General features: G+C 33.9%; 1 protein-coding gene across 8 annotated transcripts in view; it reads left to right on the top strand.

Moving 5' to 3' along the window:
* The window catches only part of TBC1D32 (TBC1 domain family member 32), an 81,410-nt gene that overhangs the window by 29,937 nt on the left and 38,384 nt on the right, over positions 1-13,089 (top strand). For all 8 annotated transcript variants that reach the window (XR_004253103.1, XR_004253104.1, XM_032184932.1 and 5 more), the window contains 3 exons: positions 223-341; positions 1,026-1,142; positions 2,880-2,968. Coding sequence is in view for 6 of the 8 variants with exons in the window: in XM_032184932.1 (XP_032040823.1) it covers positions 223-341; positions 1,026-1,142; positions 2,880-2,968 (325 nt within the window). In the remaining 2 variants the exon portion in view is untranslated. The remainder of the gene's footprint in view (positions 1-222; positions 342-1,025; positions 1,143-2,879; positions 2,969-13,089) is intronic.

Below are 13,089 nucleotides of genomic sequence, written 5' to 3'. Positions count from 1 at the left end.
GAATATCAGCACACTGCTGTAGAAAGGTAATTTGACCAAAGGATTGAGAATAGAAGGGAGAGGGTAAGACTCAGGCAGTCTGTCCTGTGAAATTTTAGTACATAGTGTAGAAAATTTTGAGAATCTGAGTTAGAACTGTGGTATAAAATGTTTTTTAATATGTAAAATTGTTTTTCTGGTATTCTTACCATTCTCATGATTAAAACAAAAAAATTGTTTTAGGGTTTATAAAGGCCCTTGTAACTGAATTATGGACTCTTTTGGAGTGTGGAAAAGATGATGTGAGGATAACTCAACCCAAATCTACTCCAGTTGACCCTATTGACCAAAGCTGTCAGAAGGTGAGAAGTTAATTAATAATCTTCTTTACTGACGTGGAAAAAAACAGTACTGTGTTTCAGATATTATGATACATAACTTTCACTAGTTTTTTAATGCAACTATGCCTGTTTTCTGTCATATGGGGCGAAAGTGATGTAATATGCTAGTCAAATAATGGTTCATTGAAAAAATTCTTTTGTTACCTGGTAGATCACAATGCCAATGTTCCATTTAAGATGATATAACAGTAAATAGGCATGACAGAAGTGAATATCTCAAAATACTAGCTATCAGTTCAAGTCTTGAATTATAGTAGTAAGATCAGGGAGGAAGATGTGTTTTTAGAGTGTGCTGTGTCTCTAAAATTTAGAATTGCTTGGTAGTACAAGTGTTAGGATTTTACAGATAATTCTGAAGTTATTTCCAGAATTATATTTCATTTACTCCATTGGAAAAAAATTCAACTTTACTAAGCCACCACTTGTAAAATTTGATTGCTTGTACATGCTTCCCAGAGACTACTGGCCTTTTTGCTTGTATACACCTGGCAGGTTTGCAGTGATTTTGGCAGCTCTATTTATGTCAATTCCAGACTACACAGAAGGATAAGAACAAACTTAAAGTAAATAATTTTTAACATACATTTTGTTATACTTAGCTGACTAACAATACCTTTTGTCATCCTTCTTATTTTCTTTTTCTAGTCTTTTCTGTCTCTGATAAACTTGCTCACTTATCCTGCAGTTCTTGAGCTCCTGAGTAAACAGGATATACCAAATAAACCAATGTATTCACTCCGTGAAGTACCTACAGATATTATTGTAAGTAGAGTTTTATAGATTTTAAAGAAAAATAATAGTTACATGAGGATATTTTTATTGAGAAATTATTACTGTAATAAAAACTAAGTTATAACTTCTCCTTTGAAATTTTCTGCATTTTGTATTATATACAGCATGAGGGCAGTATATGCACGTATTAGTTCATGTTAACCAAAATTTTCATTTTGAAATCCTAAAGATAATAAACAATTTGATGCGTAATTTAAAGATCCTATTTCCTGGCTTGTATGAGAGTGTGTTTTTCCATGGAAAAAGTGACATTGTTATCTCTGTGTGTGCATGCATGCTAGCAAATGCTGGAAAACACCTATATATTTGTATTTATATAATATTGCTTTATTAGACTGTGGATTCAAAAAAAAAAGATAAAAATAGAAGCACCTCAGGCTTTCTTAATAGCACAGATGATTCATGCAAACAAAACACTAACCGGAAAATTACTGATCAAGGCATATTTTAGTCTTAAGAAAAATAGTATTATGTTAGTATCATTTGGTATCACTTCTTCCAGCCACAATCCATTTATTTTTTTCTCATCTGTGAAGCACAGGCAACTTTAATCTGTGACCTTGAGTGGCAGTTAAAATTAGATCTTTGCTAATGAGCTAGCACTTTGAATTGCTGTTGCATTAAAGTGTTTGCTTAGTGCAAACAAGCTGGATTGGTGATAGTTTAAGTTGTTGTTTAGACTGTGTATATCATAATAGTGTACGTTATGTTTGGAAAATATTTTTGTACTTTTTTTTTGGTGTGTGTGTTTGTTTTTCTGTAACACCATTTTGTTGATTTCAAGAGTGAATGGTGTGAAAAGCTTTTTTTTTTTTTTTCCAATTCACTCAGTGTTGGCATGTCCACTGATAGGTACTACTAAAGTAAAGTCATAAAGTTTTTTGAGCTACTGGAAGCAGGGAAGATGTATGCTGAAGATGATAAATATTTCATAGTTTTCAAACTGTGGTAGATCTTAAGTATTTTTTTTATGGCTTTTGAAAGCGTATGTTACTTTGGCTTTTGTGGAACTTCCAACAATTTTCTGGAATTCTCTAGGTTTCCAGGTATAGCAATACTGTATAAGTCCAAGTTAGACAATCAAGACTGTGTAGTTAACAGAAGGAAAATAGGCATTAAAACGGGGGTGTTCATCTAACATTAACATATAATGGTTGAGTCTGAATACTCAGAAAACTCTCTATTACATTAAATGATGTAGGATCAAAGATATAAACCTCAACATTCAAGCCTAGTCATCATGGATGGCCTTGGATGCTGGCCTCTGAAGGTAAGTGACAGTGTTTTGTACCAGTGTTAGAGAGGGTGTTATACTAAAGGACTTGCTGTTTTTTCAATTAAATTAGATATAAACACATTTCAAACATGAAAAAAAAACAACACACACACACACACACACATAAAATAGTTTAACATTTGTCTTGTGATTTAATACTGAATAAGAACTCAAATACATGCCATGCCAGGATCTTTTTGTATATTCAGTGATTTTTTAAATCTAATTACTATGTTATTTTCCTAACATTCTCTGTGGTTTCTTCTTGCTTTCCACCAAAAAAAAGTCAATGGCACCTCTTTTTACAGAAATAATTTAAATATATATATTTTTAATAATAGGTTTCATTTTATAGTAAACATCCCTAAAGAACTGTTATCTGTGTGAAATACAGAGGTGTTTTTTTTTTTACATTTGTCTTTCTTTTGCAGGATATCATTGACAGGCTTATTATTTTGAATTCAGAAGCTAAAATTCATTCCTTATTCAGTTATGAACAATCACATATCTTTGGTTTGAGGTAAGATGCTCTTTTATTTTTATTCTCTGGTCACATTAACAAAATAGGATATAGCATGCTTGGATGTGTTGCTTCTGATAAGATAATATTTGGTTTTTATTATGCATGAAGGTGAAATTCTACACTCCCCCCTCCCCCCCCTTTTTTAACAGAAGAAGATTGAATGAAAAATGTTCTACAAAATGAAAATGGCAATGAATCTAATCTTATTATCTGTAAATGGATATATTGTAATATGATAAGCAATAATAGAAATTGTGTGTTGTTATTTTGCGTAGCTGATTGAAAAGAACGTGTTACAATGATTGTAGTGCATGTTGTGCATACAACAAAAATCATATTGAAGTACTATAGTAAGCCAAGTATTTTAAACTATATGAGGTTTTACTATATATAGTCTTTCTCTACTTAGAATTATTTTTTAGTACATTGGTTTAAGTATCACCAATTTCACCCATACTTATTTTGAAAATAGCAGATCACAATTATTTCTGTAACCTGAAGTAATATTAATATTAGAAAACATGAACATGACAATGTCAGCATATTTTCACTGTTTTATAATATTTTAACATACTAATTAGAGTTTCTGCATTTTTTGTGCTTTTTCCCCCCTGTTTTCCAAAGATGTATATATAAATCCTTTAATTGACTTATTTATTAGTAACATGTTTTGTGCAATTGAAATAAAAACTGTCTTGGATTGTGCTTCATAGTATGGAAAAATTTGATAATCTTGCTTGGGCAGGGTATAGCCCAGTTGGTTAAGGACTGCAACATTAGCTTTCTGCAACTGTATCTTTACTTTAATACCAAGGTAAAATTATTTTATACTATGTATGACTAATGATAAGATGTAGTGTAATTTGCTGATAAGTATGAGTATGGAAGATATGAACAGTGGCAGAATTCGTAGGTGGGAGATAAAATGATTTTGTCTTCTAAATCGGGATTTATAAATGTTGTTTGGGGGAAATCAGTGGTTGGATAGGAATGAGAAATTCTAAGATATTATTTGAAAATTAACATGTTATGAGGCATTTAGGTTTATCCTGACTCCATAAAAAGCTTGACAGAAACCCCAATGACTTAAATAAAGATGAGGGAAAGTGAGCTGTTTTAAAGTTTAAATTAATAATTTGCTTTTAGATTGTGTTCTAGACATATAAGGTAAAAGAATGCACTTCTTGTACCGTGATATTGGAATGCTTTTCTTTGTAGGCAAAAATGATTTACTGAATCTGAGCATGTAAGCAGTTGATTCCCATGCTGTAAGGCAAAGGCTGTTATACAAATCTGTGAATCATGTGGTGAAGTTGTGTTTAATGCCTACAACATTTTTAACACAGCCTCTGCTCTGTGAGGTAACAGAACTACCTGTAACTACACATACGAGCAATGTAAAAAAATCATCCATAATCAGTCAAAAGAAGCCATATGGTTAAGCAGATAAGATGGGCTTTAGAGTTCACTGTGGAAATGGCATTTTCTACTGAAAACAGACAAAGTCAAAAAATAAGCAGAAATCCAGAAGATGTCTGATATTCCTCTTTTCACTTAATATGCAGAGCCAAATCGCCAGATTCTTCCTTTTTTTTTTATTTTAAATTTTTATTTTTGTTGTTGTTCAAAAGTCCTGTTACCTTCTTACCCCTTCATTGCCTTTCCTATAAAAGAAAGGATGATTCAAGTCTAGGGATTATAATACAGGCCTATGTACACCAAAAAAAGAAAGTAAAAAAAAAGTAATGAACTGTTTTGTTATTGATTAAGTAGCCTTTTATGAGCTTGTGGGGCTTGCTGTTATTTTTATTTTTTTCCAAATAATTGAGAATTGGCACATACAAGCCTTCTATTATGGCAAATCCAAATGCCTGCACAAGGCAAATATATAATATTATGTAGTTACTCAAAATTTTCTATTACAATAATACTAGAATTCTGAATGAATCTGGTATTTCCCATGCTTATGGTATTGTTTACAGTATTATGCCTTGCAAGAAACCCTAGTCTATATTATTTTAATGTGAGAGGTATACAGTTGCTGTTAAATACATTTTGAAAGTGAGTTCCATGAGCTTTTCTGTGAACCCTGCTGACTACGGACATCTGTGTTCTGAAAAGTAAACCTTTTATTGTGTACTTGGTATGCTCCTTGACCAAATCCCATCAAGAATATCAAGCTTAGCAGCACTTAGATCAAATACAGTATCAAATGTTGAACAGATCTGAAAATGTAGGCAGCTCATTAAAAGGAGCAAAAGAACTGTATTTCTCTGCTGCTATGTAGAAATAAAACACTTAAATTTTTATGATAACTGTGACATTGAAAAACCGAATTGTTTTGTAGGATTTTGGTAAAATGTTTACCCAGATTTTTATTTTTTTTTCCCCCAATGACTTTAATACTAGTAAACAGCCCAAACCACTTTATCTAATTTTTCACAGCATCTGCACAGCCATGTACTTTGATATTTGGTCAGGTACCATTGTACTGTGGCTTGCCTAGAGCCGAGTGCTGAACTTTGATCTGTTTAACTTATAGGTTATATTCTCAGGTCCTGTAAAACCTTTCTATTGCTCAAAAGTGTTACAAAATTTTTTATTTGAATGCTAAGCAACTTCTGCCATTTACCACTGTATTTTTTTTCATGTGTGTACTGTGCTTCAGTGATTTAAAAATGTTTAGTTTATTAACTGTTTAACTATATGCAATTTAAAATATATGTGTTTCCATGGTTTATTTAAACAAAAAAGTATAGGTGTATTCATTTATCTCTTCAGTGTTATTACATTTTCTGGTGGCTGATTGTTTTAATTTTGATTAAGTATGAATTCTGAAGTATTACACTGATGGACACCTCTGCAGAGACTCTACTGACAGCTTTCTTTTTCACGCTTTCCTCCTCTGAGAAGTAGTGTCAGGGAAAAATCAAAGGGAAATTGTAGGGAAGCTCGATAGGGTTTTGCATAGCCAGTATCTCTTAGCCTATAAAGAACGTTCCTGAGAGTGCATTTGTACAGACAAGTAAAATATCAGTTCCACAGCAAGTTATCCTAGTGGGAGGCTCCTTTTTTGTAACTCTCAGCTAGGAAGTGGTTTGGCCTAAGAACCTTCTTCAGCAGGCACAGATGGTTCATTGTTCTTGGACTTTTGGCAGGTCATTTCTGATCTGATCCAGAGAGATCCAAAGGCTCTTGGATCTTGATTTTTTGAAGCCCATTGAGTCTTAACGTTTCAGGTGCTCTCAAGTGTAGTTTTCTGAGCACACTTCTAGGTGTCTGTTTTCTAGTCAGGGTTTAAACAGGTAATTTCTTGACCCACAAAGGTGAATGACATAAATCCCATACATTTTGCTCTCCCATGGGAGCACCGGTATATATTGCCCAGAAAGGCAGTGGAGACTTCTCCTTCCTTCGACATCTTCAAAAACGACTTGAACATGGTCCTTGGCAACCTGCTTTCTAGGTATCTGATCTCCAGAGGTCCCTTCCAAACTGAATCATTTTGTGATTTTGCAATTAAATCCATTTTTTTTAATTTTTTTTTATTTTTTTATTTTTTATTTTTCTGATCCAGTTTTCTTTTATTGCAGCTATTGCATATTTCCAGGATAAGATCTATTCACCTGAAGGCACTTTTCATATTTTTTTATATTATTATTATTCAAAAAGGGAAACTTTAGACAAGAAATTGGAGATAAGAATAGAAAAATGAAAGCACATAGTTCCTAATGTATATATAGAATGATTTTCGAACTGTCAGTTCAACTTCAAAGCAGATTTGGACTTATTTAGAAGCAGGAGGAATTTTTTTTCAAGCAGTCAACATTGGCTGATAAAAGAGCATTGAAGACTTTTTCAGTCGCTGTACAGCCTGAAAATCTGGGTGCACAGTAACCCATACAAAAATTCTCGGTAGACTTTCTATTTTAGAAGATTCTTAACTTGAATTGCCATCAGAGCACAAATCCTAGGAAAAGGGAATTAACAGCAGTAATCAAACTAAGAAATTTGAATGTTTTATTTATGGAGAGAATTTCCTTAATTTACTGATCAACTTAATTTCTTTGATACAAGCATACATATTGATTGTATCTTAAAAGTTATTGGATGTGAGAGAGAACAATTTTCATAAAGGTGTGACACTTAACCACCTCCCTTTCAAGGCTGATCTCTTTGAATCACTGTAACTTTTATTAACAAAGGAGTTGAGTAAACAGTGGTAACATACTTTTTTCTTTCAGACCAATGAATATCCCACATCAAGGCAACTCATAGTATTTCAGTAGGGTGAATACATCTGTGAGTCGAGTTTTTTCTCATGCTGAGAAAATGTATGCATAATATATGTGTTTTCAAAGCCTCTGCCTAAAGCATTATTCAGGCATTAACATATAGCTGTGCTCTCTATTCAGAAATCCAGTTTTCTGTGAATTTTGGAGTGATACTGTATTGTTAACTGGATTAAAGCATGGCAAAGTACCAATTTTTTACCTTAGATAATGAACCCCCAGTCTCTAAAAAGTATCAATAGTCCAAAATAAGTTCAAAGTCATCCAGTCAGTTCTGACTTGCATAAAACAGAAGAATACTGTTACTGAGAATAGACATGGACATGGTTCCATGTTTCTTTTTTTTCCTTATCAATCTTATATTCTTACATACATATACTACAACCCTCAGCCTTTTTTTTTTTTTTTTTTTCCCCCATAGGGGATTTCTTTGGTTATAAGTCAGTAAAGCTCCTAAATGTTATGAAGTCAAAAGATCTTGTGTATGTACTTTCAGAATTAGAAGAACATTAGTTGTTAGCCCATCACTTGTTCATTGAAACACCTTGTGCTAGTAGGCATTAAGCAAAAATAACAGTACTCTGTTCAAGAGTTTGTCTTCCTGCAGGAAAATACCTGGAAAACTCAGAGAATCAAATCCTCTTCCTTCAGATAGGCAAACTGGGGCTGTTTAATTTTAAAGACAAAATATGCTTGCTTAGCATTAGAGACTTCTGAATACAGTGTGTTTTGTAGAATCATAATTTGAACTGCAATGAAAAGTAGATTAATTTCAGGCATGTGTAAGGTAAAGCTGAAAAAAAGAGTATCTGTTACAGTGCTCTGTATGGTACTTTTAAATGTATATGTTTATGAAAAATTAGAGAAAATTGGAAATATTAGTCTAAGTCACAAGTTCGTCAATATCAGCTTCAAGTTGTAGAGCTATAGAGCTTGCCACAGTAGAAAGTGGGTATTGTATTATTATTAGATTAGTGTAATAAATATTCTGACATTGTTAAGTTGTATTTTTTTGTTGTTTCATAGTATATCACAGTGAATACATTTTTTTCTTCTAATGCTCATTTTTTTACTTGCTGAATGGGTGCAGAAGATTATAAAAATGCATTATATCTATTTCTATTGTTCTACAAAATTAGTAAGGGAAAGATTTAGGAAAGAAAATTTTAATGGCTTATACTATATTGACATCAAAATCAATCAGCCTCTTGAAATTTGCCTCAAAACAGAATGTATTAATCTAAACTTCCTCTAGTGCATTCCAGTGAAATCCAAGTGAATGAATTAAATCCTACAGGAGCTGGGAGACGAACAAATATATGATTGTTAGGCAAGAGATAACTGCATGTTTAGGAAGAGTAGATAATAAACACCCCTGCATTCTTTTACTATTTTCATCAGCATTGTAAACATGCCCCCATAAATATAATTGCATTTTAATAATGAGGTAGCTGCTGCATATGAAATAATTTGTTCCTTTTGTACTTACATTATGTATATTGTTAATTAAATCATTTGACTTTAATGCTTGTAACACAACAGAAAGAGTATTGATTCTCATGTTTTATAAAGGTAGACTGTATGAATCCTTATAATTCTTTTTCCGTAGGTCAACATGCTATTTAGATTGACCTCTTTTTATTAAAAAGCCTTATGATCAGCAGACGGTTTTCTTATAATTCTCCAAGATTTCATGCATTTCAAATTGAAGGAAGACTTTTTATTTAAAACTGTTTTCTTTATATGACTTATATCTTCTATTTAAACAAATTAAACTTCCCATTTAGAAAAAGCAGTGTTCTTTTACCAGTTTCATGGTTTTTTTTCCATCTTCCTTGTTGTACATCTTGTCTTCCGCATATCTGTCTTCTGAATATACTTCCTGTGAGCTCATGAACACTGTTGTCTAATGTGTCTGATAAATCTTTTGATCACTAGCATTTGAATGACAGGGCTAGGACATCAAGTCCTGCAACAAAATTTGTGATGCTATTGGCTGGATGTACTGAAGAAACTCTTTGCATGACACGTCCTATGTCATTATGTATTTGGGAATGAAAGCAAACCATGTTCATTGAGTTCTTTCTCTCAAGGGGAGAAAACGGTATGGTGAGAGAGGGGGGAATTGCGTCTGATATTATGTATTTTTTCCTCTTATTCTGCCACATTCAAATCTTATGTTGGAAACATGAAAGACTGTGTAATCCTCCAAATATTTTATGCCAAGCCTTTTAAAGCTGAATAAGGAGAAGTGATTAATAATTAGTGAGCCATTTTTTACTATTTTAATTGTGTTTTCTGTTTAGCAAGTGATATGCAATTCTTTGGAAACCAGCCTCTTCCCACTGGAAGTGCATGCTGTTTATGGGCAAGACTTGATCAGTAGTGGTCACTGGAGATTGCACATATATCCTGTAAATTTGACACCTGTTTAATAATCTAAAAGTACAAGAGAACAGAGTCTACATTACTAGTGATGGGGAGCTGCAACAAGATTATGTTCATCTGCTTCCACGTTACATACTATGTTAATTCATTTTTTTTTTGTTAGTTTGTATGCCAATATATTTGTTAAGTATATTAATGTAGAACAACTTATACTGAATGGAATGGGAATAGCAGATTCTGTGATTGGATTCTATCACTTATTTGTTTTTTTTTGTTTGTTTGTTTGTTTGTTTGTTTGTTTTTTGTTTTTCTTCATACATACTGGAGGAAATTAAAACAGTTCACTTCCTGAAATTTAAAATCAACTTCACTTTAAGTCCTCTAGGCTGGCAAGTGAGGCTCATGAAAAACATTTCTGTTTGTCTAGGGAGAGAGACTCTTACCATTAACAGTCATGTTACATGTGATTTGTAAATACATTGGAGCAGAAGTGCTCTTTTGAAAATCTTTTAATGAGGAAAACGTAATAAGAAATACATAAGTCCCTGAGCTCCCTTACTGGGAAAAACGTGACTACCCAAAAATAGTCTTCTTCCAGTGTAGGTAGTCGAACTTCCAATGGCCAAGGCATCTGAGGTGTAACTCAGGGTATTGATAAATACACTGTACCCACATCATCTCATATTTCTTCAATACCCCAATCAGCTTTGCTTTCAGTAGGACAACTAAAAGCCTTGATTCTTTAAAAAATGATGTGTGGAGGCATACTCTCTCTGCTCATTATTACTGACTTCTGTTCAGTCTGTAAAGGCAGCTTGTGAAGCTTTGCATGGTTGTGCCCATTCTGCTGTAAAGCCAACTTGGATTTTGGCTTCTTTTTGCTAGCTTTTCTGTACTGGTCTGGCACGCATGATAGTAATTGCAACTCACTTTTTGGATCAATGTTCTCATTGGAGCTCAGGCAGTTACTCAGAGTAATAAAAAATAAATCAAATTGGTAATGTAGGCTTTGATGTTAAACATTTTAATGTTAATCACCTATGATGATGACACTGGAATTATTTAATGAAAATTTTGCTTTGGGTTTCTGTGTTGGTATCCATATTCATTTAGCAAGAAGGAAATCATGCTACTGTAAAGAGGTCCCAATCCTCATTTTTCCCCTCATGTTTTGAATATTGATTTCTGAGAGAGAAACAAAGACCCATACTCTCTGTAAATGTTATACTGTATATTTTAACTGAGCTGAATCATCCATGCCTGTATTTAGAGCAGGCAGAAACTGCAAGCCAAAAGAAAATCTTTTTCTGAAGACCAGTTTATCCTACCATTTTGGGGTTGCATCACTGGAATGACTTACTGAAAATATCGATGCACACGTTTCAGGTTTGGCTAACCATTGTTCCCTGCCTGAACAGACACGGTATTGATATAGCAGTATAGATTAATTTGGATGTGCCAGATTCTTTTTTCCCTATGGTGCATGGACTGGTTCTGTTTATGCCACATTTTTTTTATATTCTTTTGCTCAGATAATATACTGTGTCTGGCTGCAATGGAGGTAATTTTCCTCGCAGCCACCTATGTGGTGCTGTGTTTTGGATTTGTGCATAAAGTAGTGTCGATAACTCCCTAATGTTTTGGCTGACTCTGTGTGAGTACTGCTCAGGAGCAGGACTTTCTCTTTATCCCACTTCCTTGCAAGTGGGCTGGTATGCAGGAAGATAGGATTGAACACAGCCAAAACAGCTGACCCAGACTGGCCAAAGAGATATACTGTATGAAACTCGGCAATAAAACCAAGGTGAGGTGGGATGGGAAGTTGGTCTTGAAGATAGCTGTTGCTACGTGACTGTCTGGGAGCTAGTCTGCTCATGGGAAGTGGTGTGTGATTGCCTTTGCATCACTGTTTTTTTCTTCTTCCCTCCCCCCCCTCCCCGCCATCATCTTTTCTGCCTATCTTTACCCATGAGTTTTCTCACTTCAACTCTTCTGTTTTTCTCTCCAGCCCATTGGGCAGTGAACAAGAACTGTGTTGGTGCTTAGTTGCTGGTGAGGTTCAACCCACCACAGACAGTACAACTACCATATCTTACTCTATCCAATAGTATATCTTACATGTTTTTCTGCCAAGGGAATACTCGCAGGTATGCCTGAAGTGAGAACAGAGTATCAGATAGGGATTGGAAAGAACGTGCTAGGAAAGTAAGGACAAATAGTCTACGGGGTGTAGTGAGAGCTGGAGAAAATCAGAATTGGGTTTAACCATAATAAAAGATAGTGTGTGAGAGAAGTATCACTTGAAGTTGGGAAAAAATAGACAATCAAGAAAAGGGGAGTACAAAGAATATGCATGTATATATATATATGTTTTTTAAAAAGGAAACTCACAGGAAAAAAGTGAGAAGAATAAGATATCTTCATAATGGGTGCTTGTTAGTAAATCAGAAATTTATATGTGTTTTTATTATTTTGTTATTTTAGGTGAAAAAAATAGGCAACTTAAGAATTGATTTTTATTTATTTTTATTTTTAGCAGATAGATTTGTGTTTCCCATGAAGGACTGACTGTTCTGCCATAATTCTAGAAATCATTATGATTCCGTCTACCAAAACTAAGGGGATAGCCAGTTTACATAGTTACACAAGTACCAGTTAACATGCTTTCTTTCAGACTAGAAAGTGCTACTCTAAAGTAGCAGTTGTGATTGTAAGTGGAAGGGGAAGAATTCAGGAAGCACCCTCCAAGAAAGACAGCAATGACATGGGACAGGAAATGCAGAATTCAGAAACCAAATTATTTATCATTGCCATATTTTCACAACTATTTTACCTTTTTCTGAATTTCATTAAAAATCGGTGTTCTATAAAAGACTGCCCTCAGATGAGGTTTTATCTGTATTGCATTTTCTTCCTGAGAGTATAGTATATCTTACTATTATTTTCACATAATTATACAATCATTTGGGATTGGAAGGGACACTGGATATTGTCTAGTCCAACTGCTCTGCTCAAAGTATGTTCAACTAGAGAGCATTGCTTAGGGCTGTGAACAGGCTGGTATACAGTATCTCCAATGCTGGAAATTCTGCAACATCTCTAGGTAACCTGTTTCACTGTTTCAACAACATTACAGTATGTAAAAAAGGCATTTCCTATATTTTGCTTCATGCCCGTGGCCTCTCTCCATTGTATACCACTGAGAAGGGTCTGGCTCCATCTTTTCATACTCGATTATCAGCTTTTTATGAACACTGCAAAGCCTTCTCTTTTCCAGACTGAACAATCACAGCTTTCTCAGCCACTCTCCATGTTAGATGGCCTAAACCTTTAAAATGTCATTTGAATACCCAAGCAGAGGCTGTTCATATTCATGTCTCTTATATTTTGTCATTTATCCTACCGCTATCCCTTCTGTTTGACTATGGTTTGTTTTAT

The sequence above is a fragment of the Aythya fuligula genome, chromosome 3, assembly GCF_009819795.1.
Source record: "Aythya fuligula isolate bAytFul2 chromosome 3, bAytFul2.pri, whole genome shotgun sequence".
Classification (NCBI taxonomy): domain Eukaryota; kingdom Metazoa; phylum Chordata; class Aves; order Anseriformes; family Anatidae; genus Aythya; species Aythya fuligula.
Note: the sequence above shows the minus strand (reverse complement) of the source record. Positions and strands in the feature narration are given on the sequence as shown.